The sequence below is a fragment of the Cervus canadensis genome, chromosome 32, assembly GCF_019320065.1.
Source record: "Cervus canadensis isolate Bull #8, Minnesota chromosome 32, ASM1932006v1, whole genome shotgun sequence".
NCBI lineage: Eukaryota > Metazoa > Chordata > Mammalia > Artiodactyla > Cervidae > Cervus > Cervus canadensis.
Genome location: NC_057417.1, coordinates 39,119,167 through 39,142,244, shown reverse-complemented (window position 1 = coordinate 39,142,244; position 23,078 = coordinate 39,119,167). Strand labels below are relative to the sequence as shown.

The window sequence follows — 23,078 nt, the reverse complement described above, 5'->3', positions numbered from 1 at the left end:
AAGGAAGACGGTTTACCTGGCGCGGCGGGCGCGCGGCGCGTGCGCACGGCCGGACAGGCCCGCGGCGTTCACTTCCAGGCGTTGCCCCTTCCCCCTCCTCGCCGTTACCCTGTACATCCGGCTCATTTGCCCTCCCCGCTCGCAGGAGCCGTTGCCGCCGTTGCCGCCGTTGCCGCCGCCGCCTGGCTCGTCGCGGCTCCGCCACAGGGGCAGGTGCGGAGGGGTTCCCCGTCCGGCCGCCGCCGCCGCCGCCGACGCTGCCCCGCTCCGGGCCCGGGGCTCCCCCTAGCGCTGCTGAGGAGCTGCCGCCGCGGCTCGAGGAGGGCGGAGGAACGGGGCTGAGAGAGAGCGCCTGGAGGCTCGCGGGGAGGGTGACTGGTTTATTTTTTTCCCGTTTTCCTCGCTTCTCTCACACCCCTGGCTCGTCTGCTCCGCGACCCCATGTTGGCGGAGAGGCGGGCGCGGTGGGGCCGGCGCCCACCCCTGGCGTGCGGCGGCATCTCCGCGGGCGCCCCGGGCCCTTCCTCCGCGCCCCGGGCCGCCCTGGCGCTCATTCATTCGGCTGTGCCTTTCTCCGCCCCTGCCTCCTTCCCCTCGCGTCTCCCCGCGCGTGCTCGCCGCCCTTTCCCGTGCCCAGTCTTGCCTCCGCCCGTGGCCTTTGGCTCCGGGCGCTTTCCCCTCCGGCGTCTCTATGGCCGTCCCCCGACCCGGAACTCCCACGTCCTTTCCTCCCAGCGGCCGCCTTCCCTCCCGCTGCTGGTCCCCGGATCCACACCCCCTTCTCCCTCGGACTCCACCAGGCCTCGCCCGGACACGCGGCCCTCCTCATCACCTGCCTTGAACTTGGTGCCCCGATACCGCCCGATTCAGGTGTTGCGTGGACCGCAGATCCTTAGCATTTAAAGTCCCGGTTCTCGGTCCTAGGGTGTGGCCTTAGCTGTGTTTCTAAAACACACGTTTCTACTATAATTATCCAAATGCATGACTGTCAAACTGTAGTGGACTTGGCACTTGCTCTGTGTGTGTGTGTGTGTGTGGTCCTCATGGTTATTCTGGGTCACACCAAATCTCTCTCTCTTTTTTTTTCCCTGGAGGAGTGTGTGATTGATTTGCTCTGAATGTAAAATTTGGCCAAAGATTGTTCCTCTTTGAACTCCTCCACATTCCTTCTCCCGCTGTTCCATGACTGATTTGCAACATTACCTGTTAATACTGTTTGTTGGTGAAGCTTCTTGTCGACTCATCTGTCACCAGCAGTTACTGAATGTCCCCCAGTGTGCAGAATACTGATGAAATGCCTGAATTCTTGCAGTGCTACAAAATGCCATTCTGGAGAAGACAAAGACTTGGGGCATTTGTTTTCACTTTTTCTCCCCTCCCTCCTGTAAATTTACTGAGTTTGAAATCTTTTTACTCCTTCATGTGTAATGTGGAGAATGTGTATCAGTTGTGTGTTCTTATAGTCTTGCCATTTGGAAGACTGGCATTCCAGAGGAGTGTTTTGTATAGCTCAAGGAATTTCAGTCACTTGGGTGTTCAGAGACTTATTGCAGATCGTTTTAGACTAATGTATCAAGAAAAATAAACTGATCCTTTTTATTCTTTAATTACACTTAATAATAGAAACAGAAGCTCTGTGTCTGGAACAACTTGGTAATTGGGGCTTATTTGATAGCCTGTTTGTAAAGTGTTGCAGTTAACTAAAGCTACCTGATTCAGCATTCATAAAATGAAATGACAGCAGTTTTTCTAATGTGACATTCATAGTTCGTAATAATGAACTCCAAGGAAGGTACTTAATCCTGAAGTGCACCTTCCTGCGTGTCAGTTTGATACAATTGCTGTCAATATTAATAGCATTTGTCTAACAGCCCTTTCTTCTGGAGAGGTAGGTACTAAAAAGGTGGTTGGCTGTTTGTCCACTTTCAGGTTTTGGATGACCACTTGAAGCACTAAGATTACTTAACTTGGAGTCAAGATTGCATTTTTTTTTTTTTTGGGCAGAGCAATTTTGCTGGGTAACATATATGTTAAATTCTTTAAAACTTTAACAGGTAGCTACTTGAGAAAAATCTTGTTTTGTAAAATGTAGGATAAAAAGTATGAATTCTAGATTGTTTGATGATTGCATTAAGGCTAGATTTTTCTCTCCTAAGAAAAAATGGTTGATCAAAGGAAGGCATGATTAGTAAATTGACCCTAGTCGCCCCAGCAAAAATTCAGTTTCAGATGCTGAGTGAAACTGAGTGAATGTACTTTATTTCTGATAGATTACAAGTGACATGTAACAGCTAACTTAAGATTTTCTCAAAACTTTCTCCTTCAGATGGGTGAAAAATAGTGTCATTCTTGAGGTTATTTGACTCATTTAAATTGGTCATTTACCTTTACTTAGTAATTGAGCAGTAGAGACGGATGCTTATTTCATTTAATCCTAGTCTCCTTGGGGAAAATATTGTACTGTCACTTTTATGAAGTTACTTAACTCTTAACTATTAATGCACTCCAGTGTTGGAACATACAATTTACTCTTTTCACTGTTTAAGGAAAACAGCATTTCAGGAACGTTTAATCACAGTGTTGGCGGCGCCCACTGTCGCTGTGGTCTCAGGGTTTGGCCCAGTGCCTGCCTGTGCAGTGGACCTGCAGTCTGTTCCGACTGATTGGAGGAGTGGCAGGTTTGCAACAGTTAGACTGTAGCACTTTGGAATTATGTAGCAAAAGTTTTAGAGAAAGATGTTGATTGCTCTCAGATGCAATTTTCTCTGGTAACTTGTAAGTTTTTTTTTTTCAGGGGAAAGCGGGCACGCAGTCCCCCACTACCATAAATTACACAGTCGAGTTTCCCCTATTTGAGGAAATGGCAGAGGTCAACACACCGGAGTGCAATGGGTGAGCCTCGCCCTGGGAGAACCACCTTCTTGATAATGGTATCTCCTCTGCCAGGTAAGTATACTTGTAAGTTTTGAGAATTGCTATATATAATTATTTTAAACTGCTTTGAAATCTTTGGGGAGAAACTACAATAGACATATCAGTTTGTGATATGCTTTAGTTCCGTGAAGGGATATGTTCACTGAAAATGGATATTTGTTGTATGTATCTTGTCAACATTCATGACCAATGGTAATTCAGATAATTTCTTGTATATTTAAAGTTTCTAAAAATCAGCATAAAAACTCTTTTGAGTGTGTGAGTTCATCCTATATTATAATCAGTTCACTAAATAAGGTTAATTTTCAAGGAGCATTTTTTCATATAGTAGAAAAGTAATGAATCTGATAATGTGGCAATGTTTACTTAACATTTCAGTGGTGGTGATGATAATGATGTTAATAGTAACTAACACGTAGCTAGTGTGTGCTACTTGCCGGGCAGTGTTGTAAGACATTTAATCTTTACAACACCCTAATTCTAAAAGGTGATCGTATTATAGACTAGGAAACTAGTAAGGTTAGGTAACTGAAGGGACACAGAGATGGAGGACTGGGTCTCTGCTCCTAATTGTTACTCTGTAATAGTGAACACCTCTGTGCCACGTTCTCTATACGACCGTGCAAGGTGTAGGTTAATTCCTAGTTAATTCTTAAGTAGCATTAGCAAAGTAAGGCTCAAGCCGCTTAGGTAACTTGTCCAAGTACTTGCCCAAGTAGGATCAAGAAGGCTGGCATTTCAACGCAGGCCTCTGTGACTTGTAGTCTTCACTAAAATTATTTCAAAGTACTAATTTGAGGTCCTGTATTTTATGTTATACATTTAGAAGGCATACTTAAAACAGCGAGTCTCCAAACGTTTTCACCTTCCACACAGGATGGATAGTGTTCACTCTTCTCTACTGTCTGTGAGCATATACGTTACATGTCAGTTGCTCAGTCCTGTCTGACTCTTTTCAACCCTATGGACTATAGCCCACCAGGCTCCTCTGTCCATGGGATTCTCCAGCTCACCAGGCTCCTCTTGTCCATGGGATTCTCCAGCCCACCAGGCTCCTCTTGTCCATGGGATTCTCCAGGCAAGAACACTGGTGTGGGTCGCCATTCCCTTCTCCAGGGGCTCTTCCCGACTCAGGGATCCAACCCAGGTCCCTGCAGTGCAGGCAGATTGTTTATGGTCTGAGTTTCCGTGAGCAAATACAGGATTATAATTTCCTGTCCACTGGCTGTAGCTTCACCCCTTTCCCACTCACACAAGTATACTGGAATGCAAATGAGTGACATTTGTAAAGTTTTTTAAACAAGGAAATCATTCTTAGAGTTTTGATCCTTTAACTATAAGCCATTTCTTGTGACATGCCCCACATCCTGATTGTGGTACGTCCCATGGGTGAGAATGGCTCTTTTCCAAGACACTGGGTGATTTTATTTCAGCAGAAGACCTGATGCAGAGATGTATTTTAGTCGCTGTTGGTTTATTTTGGAAAGGTGATGCTCCGGTGCTGTTGTGCACAGCATTCTGAAGCGCTCAGTCCTGCACAGTCACTCTCTGCCTGTGAGTGATCTCTGCTGGGTGTGTCCTGGTTGGTGCATCGTGTCAGCTCTGTGCTAAATCTAAACTGATAGACACCTTTCACTGTGCCTGTCTGCACTGTGCCCCCAAATCCTTCTCTTAGTCATAAATCGGCATGTTCTCAGATAATCCAAATTGCACTGAATACTGAGGTCAGTTTCAGAAAACACCAGAAAAAGATACATCATATTCCCAGATGTTATTACTTGGGATTGTTGTTGTTCAGTTGCTGAGTTGGTCTGACTCTGTGGCCCCTTGGACTGCAGCTCGCCAGGCTTCCCTGCCCTTCCGTCTCTCCTGGAGCTCGTGTAGGCTCCTGTCCACTGGGTCGGCGATGCCACCCAGCCACCTCACCCTCTGTTGCCCCCCCTCCTGCCCCTGGACTCCATCTTCCCCAGCATCGGCGTCTTTTTCAGTGAGGCAGCTCTTCGCATCAGGTGGCCAACGCGTTGCAGCTTCCAATAGGTTAACCCTAACCCTATTAAGCTTCAGTCATTCCAGTGAATATTCATGGTTGATTTCCTTTAAGATGGACTGATTTGATCTCCTTGCTTTCCAAGGGACTCTCAAGAGTCTTCTCCAGCACCACAATTCCAAAGCATCCATTCTCCAGCACTCAGCTTTCTTTATGGTCCATCTCTCACATCTGTGCAGTGGCTGTTGGAAAAACCATAACTTTGACTGTATGGACCTTTGCTGGCAAAGTGACATCTCTGCTTTTTAATATGCTGTCTAGGTTTGTCATAGTTTTCCTTCCAAAGAACAAGTGTCTTTAATTTCATGCCTGCAGTTACCATCTGCAGTGATTTTGGAGCCCAGAAAAATAAAATATCTGTCACTGTTTGCACTTTTCCCCCTATTTGCCATAAAGTGATGGGACTGGAAGCTGTGATCTTAGTTTTTTGAATGTTGAGTTTTAAGCCAGCTTTTTCACTCTTCTCTTTCACCATTATCAAGACGTTCTTTAGTTCCTCTTTGCTTTTTATCATTAGAATGGTATCATCTGCATATCTGAGATTGTTGATATATCTCTCTCCAGTCTGGACTCCAGCTTGTGATTCATCCAGCCCAGCATGTCATGTGATGTACTCTGCATATAAGTTAAATAAGCAGGGTGACAATATACAGCCTTGACATACTCCTTTCCCAATTTGGAACCAGTCCGTTGTTCCATGTCTGGTTCTGTTACTACTTGGCCTGCATACACATTTCTCTAGGATTTGAAAGAGCTCAGCTGGAATTCCATCACCTCCACTAGTTTTGTTTATAGTAATGCTTCCTGTATTTCTATATTTGGGATTGTTTATGCCATTTTTCTGTTCTTAATGTGGGCAATGGAGAATTAAGGGCACTAATTTAAATGAAACGGAGATCTTGAAGTGGACTTTTGTAAGTTTGTTGACTTGTGCTGTTTTTTTTGGCTACGCCACAGGGCTCGTGGGATCTGAGTTCCCCAATTGGGGATCAAACCCAGGCCATCAGCAGTGAAAGCCTGGAGTCCTAACCACTGGATGCCAGGGAGTTCTTGACTTGTTCTCTTATTGGTAGAGTCTCCATGTAAAATTTTAGTATGTATGGACAAAAACATTTCATTTAAGTCCTGATTTGCTTTTTCCTGATAGTGTTAATATTTTCGGATCATCTATAAGATATGAATAATACTATGTTTGCTACTTGCCTCCCAACACTGTTGTGAGATTTTTGTATTTATTTCAGTGCAGCATAGTAGGGGAGGAAGAATGTAATTTTATTGAAGTGATGCATTTTTAAGTTGAATGATCATTAAATTTTTTTTGTTTGTTTTGATGTAATTCTTTGACACCTGGGACAGTACATGGAATATGATTGCTATTGATTACTCAAATAGTTACTGAGCACATAAGCAGGGTTATACTACAGTGAATAAAACGTTAGTGGTCCCTTTTTAAGAGTAGAAGCAAAGACGGAGGAGAATAGACAGTATGAATTTAGCAGGTACCTAATCTTATGAGCTAGGATAAACACCCATCTTGTAATGCCATCTAAACTGAGATCTGAAGAGTGGACCATTAGTCAGTCTGGCAAAAGGAGAAACGCAGGGACATAGGAAGGAGGAGAGGCCAAAGCCTGGAGGTGAGATCAATCCTGTGCATCTTAGAAACAGTCACTGGTTCCGTGTGGCGGTACTGCCAGGCATGAAGGAGACGTGGGAAAGAGGTGGACAGGAAGTGTGCTGTGAGGCTGGCTGGCTGGGTCATGTTAACAGGTTCAGGGCAGTTTGGACCAAAGGCCACGGTAAGCCATTATAGGACTTTAAAGGGGGTGAGAAATATTCATTTATCTTTTCAAAAGATTGTTCTCAAAACTTTTGGAGAATGGCCTGAAGGTAAAGTAAGACTGAATATAGTTGAGCAAGTTCAGAGGCTTTTGCTAAAGTCCATGAAAGAACTGATAGTGATCAGTGCTCAAGTACTGACAGGGGATGGTCTGGCAATACAGGGTTTATGGATGTGGGCTCCCTTGGGCCCATAACTTTGTGTCCAGTGGTAAAGTGGAGGATGAGTTTCCCCAGAGGGCTGTCCACCTCTTTTTCAGGTAAAGCTGAGATGTTGTGAAGCTAAGGCAATCCAGATACATTCTCAAATACACATTTTCAGTTGACTCTGCATATTCTTAGTCGTTGAGTACGAGCTGACCCACCCCAGAGTAGAAGCATCAGACTGGGACTTACGAGGCCTCCCTGAGTCAGGCTTCTCAGTTTCCACAGGAGCCGAGTAGCCAGCTGCTCAACAAAAGCAGTGGGCCTGATAGCTGTTCAGGGAGGCAGAAGAGTCCTTCCGCCCAGGGGCACTCCAGGTGGCACCTTTATCAGAGGCTCCAGTCAGTAAAATCATGAGTCACAGAGACTTGTCACCAGAAATGGTTCTTAGGGCTGTGGAGCCCCAAAGGTGCTAGCTAGCACTTTCCTGCATGCAACCCTTCCTGATTGGGAGAGTCCTCTCTGGGACTTAACAGGATGGGGAAGTTCATCTGTACTGTAGGATGGATGTAGAGATTTACTCCTCTGTTTTCTTCTAAAAGTGTTTTTTTTTTTTTTTTTTTTTTTTTTATAGTTTTAGCTCTTAGATTTAGGTCTTTGATCCATTTTAAATTAACTTTTGTGTATAGTGTGAGGAAGATGTCTGAATTCATCTTTTTGTATATCACTATCCAGTTGTCTCAGCACTATTTGTTGATGAGACTGTCCTTTCCCCCTGTTGAATGAATTGCCTTGGCGTTTCTGTTGGTAATTAATTGGCCATAGATATATGGCTTTATTTCTGGACTCTCATTTCTGTTTCATTGGTCTGCATGTCTCTCCTTCTGCCAGTACCACATATTTTGATTACTGTAGCTTTTCATGCCATAATAATATAACATTCTTCTTGTAAAAAAAATAAACACTGTTAAATATTGAAACTATATAGAAAAGTAAAAGAAGAATGTAGAAATCATCATCTGAGTGGTCACTGTTTTGGTGAACGTGTCTCCAGACACCTCTGCACGTACATGCATGTTGTATGAGTGCACACACACCCTCTGCAATTATACATAGAGACGTGTCAGTATTTGCCCACACTCCTTGTTCTTGTGTACTTCTTGAGTGAGTACCTCTATCGTCAACTTCAGGAGAGAAATGATTATTTTTCTTCCTTCAGGCACTTTTTAAATTCTGTGAGTTTTTACTAACATAAACTTCTGAGAAGAGTGAAGATGCTTTGGGCTGAGAACTATGAGTGTTGTTTTCTTGGTCTCATGTTAAATGGAATGTATTTCTCACTCATCTGCCTAAAGATGGCCTTCAAACAAAATTTTAAATGTGTGCTCTGTGAATGGATGGCAAATTATGTGTGAAACTTTGAGAAATTAATCCCCAGATCCAGCTTTAAATAAATTTAGTTTGCAGAAATCTCCTGTTAAGTATTAGGTAAACTTTTGGGCAGTTGTGACAGTGAGTGTGGAACCAATAAATTATATGTGTCTGTGCAGTGATAGTTGTATTTACAGTCTTGTGGGGGCTGATCCCTGTTGCAAGCTTGGTTTTTACTGAGTTATAGAGGAGTAGCATATTTGCGCTTTTGTCCTTGGTGATTTCAGCCTCGTAGACTTGATGAAGCTGGGTCCTTCGCTACTTTCAGTAGCCAAATTTGAGCTGACCAAATTCGTCTGAGTGTAGGTCCACTTCCATGATCAGAAACTCCTCTGACATTCACATTTTTCTTGCAGTATGATTTTTCTATGATGAATACATGTTTTAAACCATACAGATTATGCTTCATTTAAAAAGATTGAAGTTTAATTTTGGAAATAGGGAGCCATTAAAGAGGTTTTGACTTTGGAGAGTGACATAGACAGACAAGTTTCAAGAAGCCACCGCGCACATTGGTTGGTTCAGTGTAAATTTGGTGTTTGAAAATGTCATGCTTAGTCCATGGCCATATCACCCTGAATGTGCCCAATCTCGTCTGAGAATGTCATGCTTAGGTTATGTGGGAAACTGGATCGCTCAATGAAATTATATAAATGAGTGCTTTTTCCATGGTTTTTAAAAGTTAAAACTTGAAACAAGAAACTTTCAGATGACAACTAGACTCTACAGAATGAAAACCAGTTAGCAGTGACTAACTGGTGGGCTTACAGATTTTTCTTCCTGCTTTTGGTGGAAATTTTAGAAAAAAATATTAACTATATTATGTAATAAGATGTTACAATGAAGCTCTTTTGTTCTGAGTTGAGCTCTAAGTCAGTAGATGCACATTTCTGAAATGCGTTGTAAGAACAACACAATGCAGGTCCTGCAAGAGAAAGAGCCAGAAAACGGATCTTGTGACTTCTAACACCTATCCCATCTGTCGGTATATAAAGATTCAGGAAGTTGGAAATTGGAAGCGTTTTTGAACCAAGTGGTTGATGTGAGTTTCTTCTGACTCCCGCTCCCATCTCAGCGTTCCCCCCACCCCAAGTATGGGGTGACTTGGAGAGCTTACTCAGCGATTGATTCGGTTCGTGGACACAGCGGGTTGATGAATGTCTCTCATGCCTGGGTGAAGGAGAGGCTGTTTGCTCTGGCAGCACACGAAAAGGACCTGTGTGGGTCCTTGTTCTCTGGGGCGAGGGTTGCGTGGTTCCTGCGGATCCTGTGAGGGCCACCAGTGAGAGAAAGCCCGCTGGAACAAAGTGGTGTGGAGTGGAGCAGGGACTAGATGACTGGATGCCCAGAGCACCTGCATGTTCTCCATCAAGGAAATGCAGTGAGAGATCTCAAAGGGCTGGAGTGGCTGAGAGCGTCCCAGGATCCTGGAAGCAGTTCCTCACAGGTTGGCTTTATGCCCTTGTGAGCTAAGAGAGTGCCCATGTCCTACAGGGACCCTTAATTGCCTCACCCAGGGTTACTGAGGTGGAAGGAAGAGGGGTAAAGTGCAGTCCTCTTAATAATGCCTGCTAGCCTGCTTTTGGAGAAGGAAATGGCAGCCCACTGCAGTATTCTTGCCTGGGAAATCCTTGGACAGAGGAGCCTGGCAGAGTATATAATCCATTGGGTCTCAGAGAGTAAGACACGACTTAGCGACTAAACAGCAGCCTGCCTTAGGCAGAGCCGGGCATAGGGGAGAAGCTGTAACCTTGAATGACAATTTTGACAATTATATGGTACTAAACAGGGTCTATCAGTTTCTAAGCTCAGTTTTTATAACTTGAAAATGACTAAAATCATAATAAAGGTTCGGGGCACTATCACCAAAGAATAACTTTAAAGAGCAGCAGTGAACAGAAATTTGCTTTATGGTTACATCCCACAGGTTCTGCTTGTTCGGGGTAATGGTTACTGTTGTTTTTCTAATAAGAAAAATATCAGTGAAAACAAATTTTTATAAGAAGAATGTGCCCATTGAGACATTTTGGGGGTAAAACACTGCCTTTAGGGCCAGGCAGATCTGTGCTTGAGTCAAACCAAAACCTTGTTAGCACTGACATGAGGTGAGTAAACCAGTTTTTTAGGTTAATTTCTGTCATTTACTTTTCATAAAAGGGGTAGCATCATCTGCTTTCTAGTGTTTTCCAAAGAGATTTTGGTCTATAGCAAAATTCATGGTACACATAGGTGCTCACAAATATTACTAGTGCTCTTTCCTCTCTGAAGCAGATGTTTCCTATAACTTTAAATGTTCTTACTCCCCTTCACATATGTTTTACTTCCTCTAAATGTACTTCTTTAGCATACCAAATAGATTAGAGGATTTAAATGACTACTGGATACTACTATCAAGAATGTAAGAAGTGTGAGCTTTTAATATAGCTAAAAATTCAGTTTTGAATTGAATTGTGAAAACTTTTCAGAAACAGTGAAATGTAGTTTTACTTACGTGTTAATTTTTAGTGAGGAAGCATGAAGTAGGGATCTAGAGAAAAGGTAGACGCAGGTGGAGAATTGTTTTCATTACTGTTCTTGGAGCTTTCTTTGGGGGGGTGCAGGCAGTGCACTGACTTAGTTGCTCCTTGGCATGTGGGATCTTCCCAGGTCAGGTGTTGAACCCATGTCTCCTGTATTGGCAGGCGGATTCTTTACCACTGAACCACCAGGGAAGCCCACGGTTTGGTTTTCATAAAGGAGAAAGAAGCCTTCTTACCCCAGGGAAAACACTTTGTAAAAACCAGTACCATTCTAGTGTTCCTATTTTCTCAAAACATGCATCAGTGTTTTCTTTTTCTGGAAAGCTAGTTTAGTTTTTTATTTGATTGATACTGTTTAAAATGTTCTTGGTGTTTTGTCATTTCTTCTTTCTGGATGTTCTTATACTCTAGCATTCAAATTTTGTACTTTTAAACTTAAAGTTTTTTTAGTTATTTTTAGGAATACAGGCACCTCTTAAATGTCTCAAAAAGCTGATTTATGTCACTTTTAATTTCATAAGATCTTTACAGTCTGCATCTCAGAGTTACATTTGTAACATAGTTAAGATGTGTTTATTTATAGGAATGGCTTTAAATTAGGAAGGAAGTTATAGTTAGCATTGTATTTGAGTCCAGAATATTCTTTATAATTCATTCAAGCATCTTAGGTTGCAGCCTGCAGAAATTGACAGGGTAATTTGGATGGAAAAGGAATGTATTGGGAGGCTGGCAAGTAACTCACAAAACTGGCAGAGAGACTAGGAATGCAGCCTCAAAAAACATGAGCAGTCGTGAAAGGAGGGCGAGCCCCAGGAAAGCCCAGCCCAGCCCAGGTGATCGTCTGGTTGGGACGCTGGCTCTGGGCTCTTGCTGCTGCCAGTGATTCCTCAGGTGCCCCTCTCTGGATCGATCAGTCAGAAGCCATGGGGGTGGAGGTGCAGTGTTGTGGGCTGGCCTTCCATGACCTACCTACACACTTGTGCTCCTGTGACTCTCCGAGGTCCTTGACCTGGCACATTTAACATGAATGGAACTCTTGCTTTTTTTTGTTGACCTCAGTGGTAAAGAATCCGCCTGCCAATGCAGGAGACACAGGTTTGATCCCTGATTTGGGAAGATCCCCTGGAGGTGGAAATGGCAACCCATTCCAGTATTCTTGCTTGGGAAATCCCATGGATAGAGGAGCCTGGTGGGCTATAGTGCGTGGGGTCCCAAAGAGTTGGACACGACTGGGCAGCTGGGCATGCACGCACCTGCTCCTTCCCACCCAGGCAGGTGGTCTGAGAAGTTGTTCTGTAGTTTGGATTTTTCTGTTTTATGTCTCCTTATACATAGATTGAGGTACAGCATATTTGACAAGTATTTTACAGAGGATAGTATTGAGAATGTCCCCATGTGTCACATCAGAAGGCATACCAATGATTGTCACATTTCTTGGTGATACTGAGTTTGATCCCTCATTTGAAGTGATGCTTACCAGCCTTTTCTGTTTGTTTTTTCAGTCTAAAATACGTACATAAAAATTATTGATGATATGAAAGTATTAATTATGGCAAATAATTATTGTGTTGCAATGATGCATTCATTTGGTTTGTGGATATTAACCTGTTAAATCATTTAAGGAGTTTAAGTCTAGACAATAAAGATAGCACAGTACTAGCTGTTTTTTTCTCTGCATAGGTTGGAGAAGTTTTATTTCATTGATTTGTCTTCTTGTGTTTATACTAATGTTTGAGAGTAACACTCAGATGCAGTGCTGTGAGCACTCTGAGCATGTCCCACAGAATGGTGTGTGTACATGTTTAGATGTATAGACTCATTTCAGGCCTTGACTCATAGATGTATAGACTCATTTCAGGCTATGGCAGTTCCTCTTTACTGCATAATGGGCAACACGAGGTAATATACTGTGTATGCCAAAATGTGGAAATAGTGATTATTTTCCACTTGTATATCTCTGCAAAGCCTCTTGAAATTAGGAAAAGCAGAATTCCATTAAGAAAGTACCAGCTGTTTTGAGAAATTAAGCTGTATGATGTGATGCTTTTGTATTTGTGTGTATTGATGTTTTGTATCTGTTAAATCCGTTAGATATCATATGGCTACTTTCATTCCTAAGAGAAAAACTGTAAGATATGTAAGGTTTTGTTTTTTTTTTTCTTGAAAGAGAAGATACAGAAAAAAAAAAATCAATTTTATCTTAGGATGTGTAGCATGTTTGGACAGTGTTTTAAACATAAAGCTTTAAGACACACACACACACACTTTGGTCATTAAAGACTAATTTTTAGAGTAGTGCATTTTTTCCCATTATTCTTTGTTTATTCCAGTTTTATTGAGAAATAGTTGTCATACATCACTGCATAAGTTTAAAGCATACTCCATGATGATTTGACTTCCATATATTGTGAAATAATGCCAATAAAAGGTATGTGTCCTTTTTTGATATGTTTCCCCCTTGTAAGTTCAGACTTAAATAGTCAATATCTGAAATTAACTAGACTCTGCAATAAGTGGAAATAAAAGACAATTAAAGATTAAACATGCATTAACTAGACTCTGCAATAAGTGGAAATAAAAGACAATTAAAGTTTAAACATGCATAGCAAATAGGATAATAATTGTTGAAAAAATTGGTGTAGTGTTTGTTATTTAGTGTGACTGAAAAATCTTATCTATTCTGTTCCCACAGATAGATGTGCCTTGATGTTGCCTCAGTCTCAGTTTAACAAAGCTTTTTCTTAAGGACTTTTACATTAATCTATTCTGTGCCCCTTGTTAGGAATCAGGTGGATAGCGTTTAAAATGCTTCTTTTAGACACAGATGTATAGAACAGTCTTTTGGACTCTGTGGGAGAAGGTGAGGGTGGGATGATCTGAGAGAATAGCACTGAAACATGTATATTATCATATGTGCAATAGATCGCCAGTCCAGTTTCGATGCATGAGACAGGGCGCTCAGGGCATCTAAAAAATATCTTCGGAAGTTGTTAGTGGTGGTAGTGTTTTTAAACATAAAAGGCAAAATCAAAGGTCAGCACTTCTCTAGCTTTCTCTAACACTGTCCTCTAGGCATAATTCCGCGACCCCATTTTGGCGGAGAGGCGGGCGCGGTGGGGCCGGCGCCCACTCCGGCGCCCACCCCTGGCGTGCGGCGGCATCTCCGCGGGCGCCCCGGGCCCTTCCTCCGCGCCCCGGGCCGCCCTGGCGCTCATTCATTCGGCTGTGCCTTTCTCCGCCCCTGCCTCCTTCCCCTCGCGTCTCCCCGCGCGTGTTCCCGCCCTTTCCCGTGCCCAGTCTTGCCTCCGCCCGTGGCCTTTGGCTCCGGGCGCTTTCCCCTCCCGGGTCTTTGGTCGTCCCCCGACCCGGAGCTCCCACGTTCCTCCCAGCGGCCGCCTTCCCTCTCGGTGCTGGTCCCCGGATCCACACCCCCTTCTCCCTCGGACTCCACCAGGCCTCGCCCGGACACGCGGCCCTCCAGATCACCTGCCTTGAACTTGGTGCCCCGACCCCTTCCACCTGTGCCACGATACCGCCCGATTCAGGTGTTGCGTGGACCGCAGATCCTTAGCATTTAAAGTCCCGGTTCTCGGTCCTAGGGTGTGGTCTTAGCTGTGTTTCCAAAACACACGTTTCTACTATAATTATCCAAATGCATGACTGTCAAACTGTAGTGGAAGTGGCACTTGCTGTGTGTGTGTGTGTGTGTGTGTGTGTGTGTGTGTTCCTCATGGTTATTCTGGGTCACACCAAATCTCTCTCTTTAGTGGAAGTGGCACTTGCTGTGTGTGTGTGTGTGTGTGTGTGTGTGTGTTCCTCATGGTTATTCTGGGTCACACCAAATCTCTCTCTTTAGTGGAAGTGGCACTTGCTGTGTGTGTGTGTGTGTGTGTTCCTCATGGTTATTCTGGGTCACACCAAATCTCTCTCTCTTTTTTTTCCCTGGAGGAGTGTGTGATTGATTTGCTCTGAATGTAAAATTTGGCCGAAGATTGTTACTCTTTGAACTCCTCCACATTCCTTCTCCGCTGTTCCATGACTGATTTGCAACATTACCTTTTAATACTGTTTGTTGGTGAAGCTTCTTGTCGGCTCATCTGTCACCAGCAGTTCCTGAATGTCCCCCAGTGTGCAGAATACTGATGAAATGCCTGAATTCTTGCAGTGCTACAAAATGCCATTCTGGAGAAGACAAAGACTTGGGGCATTTGTTTTCACTTTTTCTCCCCTCCCTCCTGTAAATTTACTGAGTTTGAAATCTTTTTACTCCTTCATGTGTAATGTGGAGAATGTGTATCAGTTGTGTGTTCTTAGAGTCTTGCCATTTGGAAGACTGGCATTCCAGAGGAGTGTTTTGTATAGCTCAAGGAATTTCAGTCACTTGGGTGTTCAGAGACTTATTGCAGATCGTTTTAGACTAATGTATCAAGAAAAATAAACTGATCCTTTTAATTCTTTAATTACACTTAATAATAGAAACAGAAGCTCTGTGTCTGGAACAACTTGGTAATTGGGGCTTACTTGATAGCCTGTTTGTAAAGTGTTGCAGTTAACTAAAGCTACCTGATTCAGCATTCATAAAATGAAATGACAGCAGTTTTTCTAATGTGACATTCATAGTTCATAATAATGAACTCCAAGGAAGGTACTTAATCCTGAAGTGCACCTTCCTGCATGTCAGTTTGATACAATTGCTGTCAATATTAATAGCATTTGTCTAACAGCCCTTTCTTCTGGAGAGGTAGGTACTAAAAAGGTGGTTGGCTGTTTGTCCACTTTCAGGTTTTGGATGACCACTTGAAGCACTAAGATTACTTAACTTGGAGTCAAGATTGCATTTTTTTTTTTTTTTTGGGCAGAGCAATTTTGCTGGGTAATATATATGTTAAATTCTTTAAAACTTTAACAGGTAGCTACTTGAGAAAAATCTTGTTTTGTAAAATGTAGGATAAAAAGTATGAATTCTAGATTGTTTGATGATTGCATTAAGGCTAGATTTTTCTCTCCTAAGAAAAAATGGTTGATCAAAGGAAGGCATGATTAGTAAATTGACCCTAGTCGCCCCAGCAAAAATTCAGTTTCAGATGCTGAGTGAAACTGAGTGAATGTACTTTATTTCTGATAGATTACAAGTGACATGTAACAGCTAACTTAAGATTTTCTCAAAACTTTCTCCTTCAGATGGGTGAAAAATAGTGTCATTCTTGAGGTTATTTGACTCATTTAAAGTGGTCATTTACCTTTACTTAGTAATTGAGCAGTAGAGACGGATGCTTATTTCATTTAATCCTAGTCTCCTTGGGGAAAATATTGTACTGTCACTTTTATGAAGTTACTTAACTCTTAACTATTAATGCACTCCAGTGTTGGAACATACAATTTACTCTTTTCACTGTTTAAGGAAAACAGCATTTCAGGAACATTTAATCACAGTGTTGGCGGCGCCCACTGTCGCTGTGGTCTCAGGGTTTGGCCCAGTGCCTGCCTGTGCAGTGGACATGCAGTCAGTGTTCCGACTGATTGGATGAGTGGCAGGTTTGCAACAGTTAGACTGTAGCACTTTGGAATTATGTAGCAAAAGTTTTAGAGAAAGATGTTGATTGCTCTCAGATGCAATTTTCTCTGGTAACTTGTAAGTTTTTTTTTCAGGGGAAAGCGGCGCCCGCAGTCCCCCATAATATTACACAGTCGAGTTTCCCCTATTTGAGGAAATCGCAGAGGTCAACATGGAGTGCAATGGGTGAGCCTCGCCCTGGGAGAACCACCTTCTTGATAATGGTATCTCCTCTGCCAGGTAAGTATACTTGTAAGTTTTGAGAATTGCTATATATAATTATTTTAAACTGCTTTGAAATCTTTGGGGAGAAACTACAATAGACATATCAGTTTGTGATATGCTTTAGTTCCGTGAAGGGATATGTTCACTGAAAATGGATATTTGTTGTATATATCTTGTCAACATTCATGACCAATGGTAATTCAGATAATTTCTTGTATATTTAAAGTTTCTAAAAATCAGCATAAAAACTCTTTTGAGTGTGTGAGTTCATCCTATATTATAATCAGTTCACTAAATAAGGTTAATTTTCAAGGAGCATTTTTTCATATAGTAGAAAAGTAATGAATCTGATAATGTGGCAGTGTTTACTTAACATTTCAGTGGTGGTGATGATAATGATGTTAATAGTAACTAACACGTAGCTAGTGTGTGCTACTTGCCGGGCAGTGTTGTAAGACATTTAATCTTTACAACACCCTAATTCTAAAAGGTGATCGTATTATAGACTAGGAAACTAGTAAGGGTAGGTAACTGAAGGGACACAGAGGTGGAGGACTGGGTCTCTGCTCCTAATTGTTACTCTGTAATAGTGAACACCTCTGTGCCACGTTCTCTATACGACCGTGCAAGGTGTAGGTTAATTCCTAGTTAATTCTTAAGTAGCATTAGCAAAGTAAGGCTCAAGCCGCTTAGGTAACTTGTCCAAGTACTTGCCCAAGTAGGATCAAGAAGGCTGGCATTTCAACGCAGGCCTCTGTGACTTGTAGTCTTCACTAAAATTATTTCAAAGTACTAATTTGAGGTCCTGTATTTTATGTTATACATTTAGAAGGCATACTTAAAACAGCGAGTCTCCAAACGTTTTCACCTGCCACACAGGATGGATAGTGTTCACTCTTCTCTACTGTCTGTGAGCATATACGTTACATGTCAGTTGCTCAGTCGTGTCTGACTCTTTTCAACCCTATGGACTATAGCCCACCAGGCTCCTCTGTCCATGGGATTCTCCAGCTCACCAGGCTCCTCTGTCCATGGGATTCTCCAGCCCACCAGGCTCCTCTTGTCCATGGGATTCTCCAGGCAAGAACACTGGTGTGGGTCGCCATTCCCTTCTCCAGGGGCTCTTCCCGACTCGGGGATCCAACCCAGGTCCCTGCAGTGCAGGCAGATTGTTTATGGTCTGAGTTACTGTGAGCAAATACAGGATTATAATTTCCTGTCCACTGGCTGTAGCTTCACCCCTTTCCCACTCACACAAGTATACTGGAATGCAAATGAGTGACATTTGTAAAGTTTTTTAAACAAGGAAATCATTCTTAGAATTTTGATCTTTTAACTATAAGCCATTTCTTGTGACATGCCCCACATCCTGATTGTGGTACATCCCATGGGTGAGAATGGCTCTTTTCCAAGACACTGGGTGATTTTATTTCAGCAGAAGACCTGATGCAGAGATGTATTTTAGTCGCTGTTGGTTTATTTTGGAAAGGTGATGCTCCGGTGCTGTTGTGCACAGCATTCTGAAGCGCTCAGTCCTGCACAGTCACTCTCTGCCTGTGAGTGATCTCTGCTGGGTGTGTCCTAGTTGGTGCATCATGTCAGCTCTGTGCTAAATCTAAACTGATAGACACCTTTCACTGTGCCTGTCTGCACTGTGCCCCCAAATCCTTCTCTTAGTCATAAATCGGCATGTTCTCAGATAATCCAAATTGCACTGAATACTGAGGTCAGTTTCAGAAAACACCAGAAAAAGATACATCATATTCCCAGATGTTATTACTTGGGATTGTTGTTGTTCAGTTGCTGAGTTGTGTCTGACTCTGTGGCCCCTTGGACTGCAGCTCGCCAGGCTTCCCTGCCCTTCCGTCTCTCCTGGAGCTCGTGTAGGCTCCTGTCCACTGGGTCGGCGATGCCACCCAGCCGCCTCACCCTCTGTTGCCCCCTCCTGCCCCTGGACTCCATCTTGCCCAGCATCGGCGTCTTTTTCAGTGAGGCAGCTCTTCGCATCAGGTGGCCAACGCGTTGCAGCTTCCAATAGGTTAACCCTAACCCTATTAAGCTTCAGTCATTCCAGTGAATATTCATGGTTGATTTCCTTTAAGATGGACTGATTTGATCTCCTTGCTTTCCAAGGGACTCTCAAGAGTCTTCTCCAGCACCACAATTCCAAAGCATCCATTCTCCAGCACTCAGCTTTCTTTATGGTCCATCTCTCACATCTGTGCAGTGGCTGTTGGAAAAACCATAACTTTGACTGTATGGACCTTTGCTGGCAAAGTGACATCTCTGCTTTTTAATATGCTGTCTAGGTTTGTCATAGTTTTCCTTCCAAAGAACAAGTGTCTTTAATTTCATGCCTGCAGTTACCATCTGCAGTGATTTTGGAGCCCAGAAGAATAAAATATCTGTCACTGTTTGCACTTTTCCCCCTATTTGCCATAAAGTGATGGGACTGGATGCTGTGATCTTAGTTTTTTGAATGTTGAGTTTTAAGCCAGCTTTTTCACTCTTCTCTTTCACCATTATCAAGACGTTCTTTAGTTCCTCTTTGCTTTTTATCATTAGAATGGTATCATCTGCATATCTGAGATTGTTGATATATCTCTGTCCAGTCTGGACTCCAGCTTGTGATTCATCCAGCCCAGCATGTCATGTGATGTACTCTGCATATAAGTTAAATAAGCAGGGTGACAATATACAGCCTTGACATACTCCTTTCCCAATTTGGAACCAGTCCGTTGTTCCGTGTCTGGTTCTGTTACTACTTGGCCTGCATACACATTTCTCAGGAGACAGGTAAGGTGGTCTAGTATTCCCGTCTCTGAGAATTTCCACAGTTTGTTGTGATTCACACAGTCAAAGGCTTTAGTACAGTTAGTGAAGCAGAAGTAGATGTTTTTCTGGAACGCTCTTGCATTTTCTGTGATCCAGTAAATGGTGGCAATTTGATCTCTGGTTTCTTAGCCTTCTCTAAATCCACCTTGAACATTTGGAAGTTCTTGGTTCACGTGCTGCTAAAGCCTAACTTGAAGGATTTTGAGCATTGCCTTGCTAGCAGTGTGAAATGAGCACAATTGTACGTTAGTCTGAACATTCTTTGGCATTGTCCTTCTTTGGGATTGGAATGTTAACTGACCTTTTTCAGTCCTGTGGCCACTGCTGAGTTTTCCAAACTTGCTGGCATATTGAGTGCAGCACTTTAATAGCATATCTTCTAGGATTTGAAAGAGCTCAGCTGGAATTCCATCACCTCCACTAGTTTTGTTTATAGTAATGCTTCCTGTATTTCTATATTTGGGATTGTTTATGCCATTTTTCTGTTCTTAATGTGGGCAATGGAGAATTAAGGGCACTAATTTAAATGAAACGGAGATCTTGAAGTGGACTTTTGTAGTTTGTTGACTTGTGCTGTTTTTTTTGGCTACGCCACAGGGCTCGTGGGATCTGAGTTCCCCAACTGGGGATCAAACCCAGGCCATCAGCAGTGAAAGCCTGGAGTCCTAACCACTGGACGCTTGTTCTCTTATTGGTAGAGTCTCCATGTAAAATTTTAGCATGTATGGACAAAAACATTTCATTTAAGTCCTGATTTGCTTTTTCCTGATAGTGTTAATATTTTCGGATCATCTATAAGATATGAATAATACTATGTTTGCTACTTGCCTCCCAACACTGTTGTGAGATTTTTGTATTTATTTCAGTGCAGCATAGTAGGGGAGGAAGAATGTAATTTTATTGAAGTGATGCATTTTTAAGTTGAATGATCATTAAATTTTTTTTGTTTGTTTTGATGTAATTCTTTGACACCTGGGACAGTACATGGAATATGATTGCTGTTGATTACTCAAATAGTTATTGAGCACATAAGCAGGGTTATACTACAGTGAATAAAACGTTAGTGGTCCCTTTTTAAGAGTAGAAGCAAAGACGGAGGAGAATAGACAGTATGAATTTAGCAGGTACCTAATCTTATGAGCTAGGATAAACACCCATCTTGTAATGCCATCTAAACTGAGATCTGAAGAGTGGACCATTAGTCAGTCTGGCAAAAGGAGAAATGCATGGACATAGGAAGGAGGAGAGGCCAAAGCCTGGAGGTGAGATCAATCGTGTGCATCTTAGAAACAGTCACTGGTTCTGTGTGGCGGTACTGCCGGGTATGAAGGAGACATGGGAAAGAGGTGGACAGGAAGTGTGCTGTGAGGCTGGCTGGCTGGGTCATGTTAACAGGTTCAGGGCAGTTTGGACCAAAGGCCACAGTAAGCCATTATAGGACTTTAAAGGGGGTGAGAAATATTCATTTATCTTTTCAAAAGATTGTTCTCAAAACTTTTGGAGAATGGCCTGAAGGTGAAGTAAGACTGAATATAGTTGAGCAAGTTCAGAGGCTTTTGCTAAAGTCCATGAAAGAACTGATAGTGATCAGTGCTCAAGTACTGACAGGGGATGGTCTGGCAATACAGGGTTTATGGATGTGGGCTCCCTTGGGCCCATAACTTTGTGTCCAGTGGTAAAGTAGAGGATGAGTTTCCCCAGAGGGCTGTCCACCTCTTTTTCAGGTAAAGTTGAGATGTTGTGAAGCTAAGGCAATCCAGATACATTCTCAAATACACATTTTCAGTTGACTCTGCATATTCTTAGTCGTTGAGTACGAGCTGACCCACCCCAGAGTAGAAGCATCAGACTGGGACTTACGAGGCCTCCCTGAGTCAGGCTTCTCAGTTTCCACCGGAGCCGAGTAGCCAGCTGCTCAACAAAAGCAGTGGGCCTGATAGCTGTTCAGGGAGGCAGAAGAGTCCTTCCGCCCAGGGGCACTCCAGGTGGCACCTTTATCAGAGGCTCCAGTCAGTAAAATCATGAGTCACAGAGACTTGTCACCAGAAATGGTTCTTAGGGCTGTGGAGCCCCAAAGATGCTAGCACTTTCCTGCATGCAACCCTTCCTGATTGGGAGAGTCCTCTCTGGGACTTAACAGGATGGGGAAGTTCATCTGTACTGTAGGATGGATGTAGAGATTTACTCCTCTGTTTTCTTCTAAAAGTTTTTTTTTTTTTTTTTTATAGTTTTAGCTCTTAGATTTAGGTCTTTGATCCATTTTAAATTAACTTTTGTGTATAGTGTGAGGAAGATATCTGAATTCATCTTTTTGTATATCACTATCCAGTTGTCTCAGCACTATTTGTTGATGAGACTGTCCTTTCCCCCTGTTGAATGAATTGCCTTGGCGTTTCTGTTGGTAATTAGTTGGCCATAGATATATGGCTTTATTTCTGGACTCTCATTTCTGTTTCATTGGTCTGCATGTCTCTCCTTCTGCCAGTATCACATATTTTGATTACTGTAGCTTTTCATGCCATAATAATATAGCATTCTTCTTGTAAAAAAATAAACACTATTAAATATTGAAACTATATAGAAAAGTAAAAGAAGAATGTAGAAATCATCATCTGAGTGGTCACTGTTTTGGTGAACGTGTCTCCAGACACCTCTGCATGTACATGCATGTTGTATGAGTGCACACACACCCTCTGCAATTATACATAGAGACGTGTCAGTATTTGCCCACACTCCTTGTTCTTGTGTACTTCTTGAGTGAATACCTCTATCGTCAACTTCAGGAGAGAAATTATTTTTCTTCCTTCAGGCACTTTTTAAATTCTGTGAGTTTTTACTGACATAAACTTCTGAGAAGAGTGAAGATGCTTTGGGCTGAGAACTATGAGTGTTGTTTTCTTGGTCTCATGTTAAATGGAATGTATTTCTCACTCATCTGCCTAAAGATGGCTTTCAAACAAAATTTTAAATGTGTGCTCTGTGAATGGATGGCAAATTATGTGTGAAACTTTGAGAAATTAATCCCCAGATCCAGCTTTAAATAAATTTAGTTTGCAGAAATCTCCTGTTAAGTATTAGGTAAACTTTTTGGCAGTTGTGACAGTGAGTGTGGAACCAATAAATTATATGTGTCTGTGCAGTGATAGTTGTATTTACAGTCATGTGGGGGCTGATCCCTGTTGCAAGCTTGGTTTTTACTGAGTTATAGAGGAGTAGCATATTTGCGCTTTTGTCCTTGGTGATTTCAGCCTCGTAGACTTGATGAAGCTGGGTCCTTCGCTACTTTCAGTAGCCAAATTTGAGCTGACCAAATTCGTCTGAGTGTAGGTCCACTTCCATGATCAAAAACTCCTCTGACATTCACATTTTTCTTGCAGTATGATTTTTCTATGATGAATACATGTTTTAAACCATACAGATTATGCTTCATTTAAAAAGATTGAAGTTTAATTTTGGAAATAGGGAGCCATTAAAGAGGTTTTGACTTTGGAGAGTGACATAGACAGACAAGTTTCAAAAAGCCACCGCGCACATTGGTTGGTTCAGTGTA

The 23,078-nt window shown here is 42.5% G+C and overlaps 1 protein-coding gene and 2 non-coding genes across 4 annotated transcripts; 1 reads left to right on the top strand and 2 right to left on the bottom strand.

Moving 5' to 3' along the window:
• The first annotated feature begins 377 nt into the window (after positions 1 to 377).
• On the top strand, positions 378 to 14,667 carry LOC122433123 (vegetative cell wall protein gp1-like). 2 transcript variants are annotated; one of them, XM_043455704.1, is made up of 3 exons: positions 378 to 870; positions 2,795 to 2,946; positions 5,939 to 9,721. In XM_043455704.1, the coding sequence occupies exons 1-2, from the start codon at positions 442 to 444 to the stop codon at positions 2,894 to 2,896; spliced, it is 531 nt and encodes a 176-aa protein (XP_043311639.1). In that variant the 5' UTR covers positions 378 to 441; the 3' UTR covers positions 2,897 to 2,946; positions 5,939 to 9,721. The 2 variants fall into 2 exon arrangements, with proteins under 2 accessions (XP_043311639.1, XP_043311640.1); XM_043455705.1 differs by lacking the exons at positions 2,795 to 2,946; positions 5,939 to 9,721 and adding an exon at positions 14,411 to 14,667 and having other exon boundaries at positions 378 to 842.
• On the bottom strand, positions 2,792 to 2,954 carry LOC122433667. Its single transcript, XR_006267157.1, has one exon. It is a non-coding gene; the product is annotated as a U1 spliceosomal RNA (small nuclear RNA).
• Positions 14,668 to 16,560: 1,893 nt separating the features above from the next.
• Positions 16,561 to 16,716, bottom strand: LOC122433671. Its single transcript, XR_006267159.1, has one exon. It is a non-coding gene; the product is annotated as a U1 spliceosomal RNA (small nuclear RNA).
• Between the last annotated feature and the right edge of the window lie 6,362 nt (positions 16,717 to 23,078).